This window comes from Austrofundulus limnaeus, unplaced genomic scaffold (genome assembly GCF_001266775.1).
Source record: "Austrofundulus limnaeus strain Quisiro unplaced genomic scaffold, Austrofundulus_limnaeus-1.0 Scaffold22, whole genome shotgun sequence".
NCBI lineage: Eukaryota > Metazoa > Chordata > Actinopteri > Cyprinodontiformes > Rivulidae > Austrofundulus > Austrofundulus limnaeus.
Window position 1 is genome coordinate 1,903,449 of NW_013952424.1, and position 2,838 is coordinate 1,906,286.

Sequence of the window (2,838 nt, forward strand, 5' to 3'; positions counted from 1 at the left end):
ACAAAGTATTGAGATGAACTTTTGTTATTGACTTATTTTCCACCATTATTTGCAAAAAAAATTCTTTAAAAGTCAGATAAAATGATTTTCTCAAAATTTTTTTCACATTTTGTCTCTCATAGTTGAGGTCTACCTATGATGTCAATTACAGGCCTCTCTCATCTTTTTAAGTGGGAGAACTTGCACAATTGGTGATTGACCAAATACTTATTTTCCACCATTATTTGCAAAAAAATTCTTTAAAAGTCAGATAAAATGATTTTCTCAAAATTTTTTTCACATTTTGTCTCTCATAGTTGAGGTCTACCTATGATGTCAATTACAGGCCTCTCTCATCTTTTTAAGTGGGAGAACTTGCACAATTGGTGACTGACTAAATACTTATTTTCCCCACTGTAGGTAGCATAAACAAACAATAAAGCTGTGTTGCTGTGTCTCTTCAGAAAGTTGGAACACAAAGCCCAGTTGCACTTTTGGACTTTTGAGTTCCCCACTCAGCCACACCTCCTGTTCTACAATGAGTCATCCACAGGGAGTTGATTAGCTTCCTTTCGTCCTGACCATCATCTGTTTCTACATGTGCTTAATACTATTAGTCTATTGAAGCTGTACACAAACACGCAGCATTCTGTCTTAATAACCACCCACTCTGTGTGCTGCCCTCCTTGCACTCTTCGAACACACTCACGCACACACCTACTGATGTCCACACTGTTTGATATGTGGCCCAAGGCAAAGCGCTTCTCCCTAATGAGCCTTCTGCCCTCTGTTTTTATCTAGGTAGGTGAGACAGAACTAACCTTGATGCAGCTTAAAAATGATGCAACTTGCTTACACACAGATAAACATAAACTGCTGTGCTTGTGAAAGAACCTCAATGAGTATATATTTTATCAAGTTTGTCATATCACCAATCCTAAGATCCTAACCTCTAATTTAACTTGAAATATATTTCTGATGCAAGTTTGAACAGTAAAATAGCCCCATGAGGAAGTGAGGCACAGCATGTTTTTGGTATTTTGGTAACCAGAAATCTGTTGAAACCACAAGTAGTACTGTATTTTATTAAGTTCAAGGGTCTGAGTTTGGACCTTTTCAGAAAGTTAGAATGTTGTTTAACTAACTTCAGAGTATATAAGATAAGCACAGTTTTCTTTAGTTTTCAGTAGTCTCAGGCTTTTATAATTATAATACCTGATGTGCACCATGATCCAGTAATTAAAATGCCTTAGGCACATAAAAAATATTGGAAAAAATAATACTTCAAGGACATCATGTCTCCACATCACCACTTTGAGCCATTTTGTGTAGCAAAATATTTCAAGGCTTCATCGAAGCACAGCTGCTGTATTGTGTTGTCACTGACCTGTCTTTGTGTTGTAGATCTGGGCCAACTATGAGGAGAAACCAGTGGAGGAGGTTGTGCACGTGTCAGAAGAGAAGGAGCGCGTGACCAACTACAGACCAGTATATGTCACTGAAATCGCTGATACCCTGCACTTCTACGCCCAGGATGTAGAGACAGGTACCTTCAGACTGTCAGTTGTATGAGTGCAAAAATGTATTTGTGACTATTGCAGAAAGCCGATAACATCATACACACATATTGAACTCTCCTGTTATTTAAATGAGGTTTTCAGTTAAAGATAAAACTGCTTCACTGAAAGCAGCTTCAAAGCAGAATTTTCTGATAAACAGAATTTGACAGAGAATGAATGGAAATATCAAATCATACTTCTATTATATGGTTGAAATTGCTGTGTAAATATTAGATATTTTTCCTTCATACTCCATTGGTCAGTTTATCAAACTATGCAACTACACTAAAAATGATTGCTCTTTGGGAAAAATGTGAAAAGGGTGTTCTAACTTATTCCCTTTTACCACCAGGCTGACTTCATGATTGACAACAATCTGTCACTCWAACGTCGACTGCACCACTTGTTACATTCCTCCCACACAGAGAMAAAACAATAAGCATCCCTTTGTTCTTACTAATAATGACTGGAGTAATGAAAATAAGAATAATACACGGGGGAAAACCCTGGTTCACATGTAAACTGGGACTTTGATCAGTTTAGTATTTCAAGACCCATGTAATATATTTATCATTAGAGAAAATCAGAAATGGATAGAATTTGAACTATACAAACAGATTTTTTTTATCTCTTTTGATTCAAAATAAAATTAATTACCAGTATGCATTTTACACATAATTTGATGTCCTAATTACTGCATTTTTGCAACATTTTAATAAGGGAACAAGTTGATACAAATTGGGATCAGTAATTAGAAAAAAACAGATCTGAAGCATTGTTGAAAATGACTCTTCATCATGTGCCAGGTCAAAGGAGCTACCCAGAATTCAGAGGTCTTCCTCTTTCTGCTGCTCCCCATTTGTCTCTACTAACAGTAAACTGTTGGAGGCCATGAAATTGACTTGGACCATCTTTGTAATTTGCCTCACTGACACAATTAATTTACTTTCATTTACCGCCGATCTTACACAAAATACCACTCCAACTATTATGATTCAGTCATACAAAAGCATGAAAAGCCTTTGGCTCCTTTTTGTATTAGTGATACATTTAGGTCCATATATATTTGGACAGAGACAGCATTTTTCTAATTTTGGTTCTAGACATTACCACAATGAATTTTAAACAAAACAATTCAGATGCAGTTGAAGTTCAGACTTTCAGCTTTAATTCAGTGGGTTGAACAAAAGGACAATTTTAATGTGGATACCCTCAAATGAAAGTTGAATGTCTGGACTTTATGTCCATGTACATTATATAACTTTAACTTGAAAATGTTTTAGTAAACAGGTAAAAAAAA

At 35.8% G+C, this 2,838-nt stretch overlaps 1 protein-coding gene across 1 annotated transcript in view; it reads left to right on the plus strand.

Moving 5' to 3' along the window:
- Positions 1–2,838, plus strand: part of snd1 (staphylococcal nuclease and tudor domain containing 1) — a 173,169-nt gene that overhangs the window by 131,161 nt on the left and 39,170 nt on the right. The window contains exon 18 of the mRNA XM_014004184.1: positions 1,384–1,525. Coding sequence (XP_013859638.1) covers positions 1,384–1,525 — 142 coding nt within the window. The remainder of the gene's footprint in view (positions 1–1,383; positions 1,526–2,838) is intronic.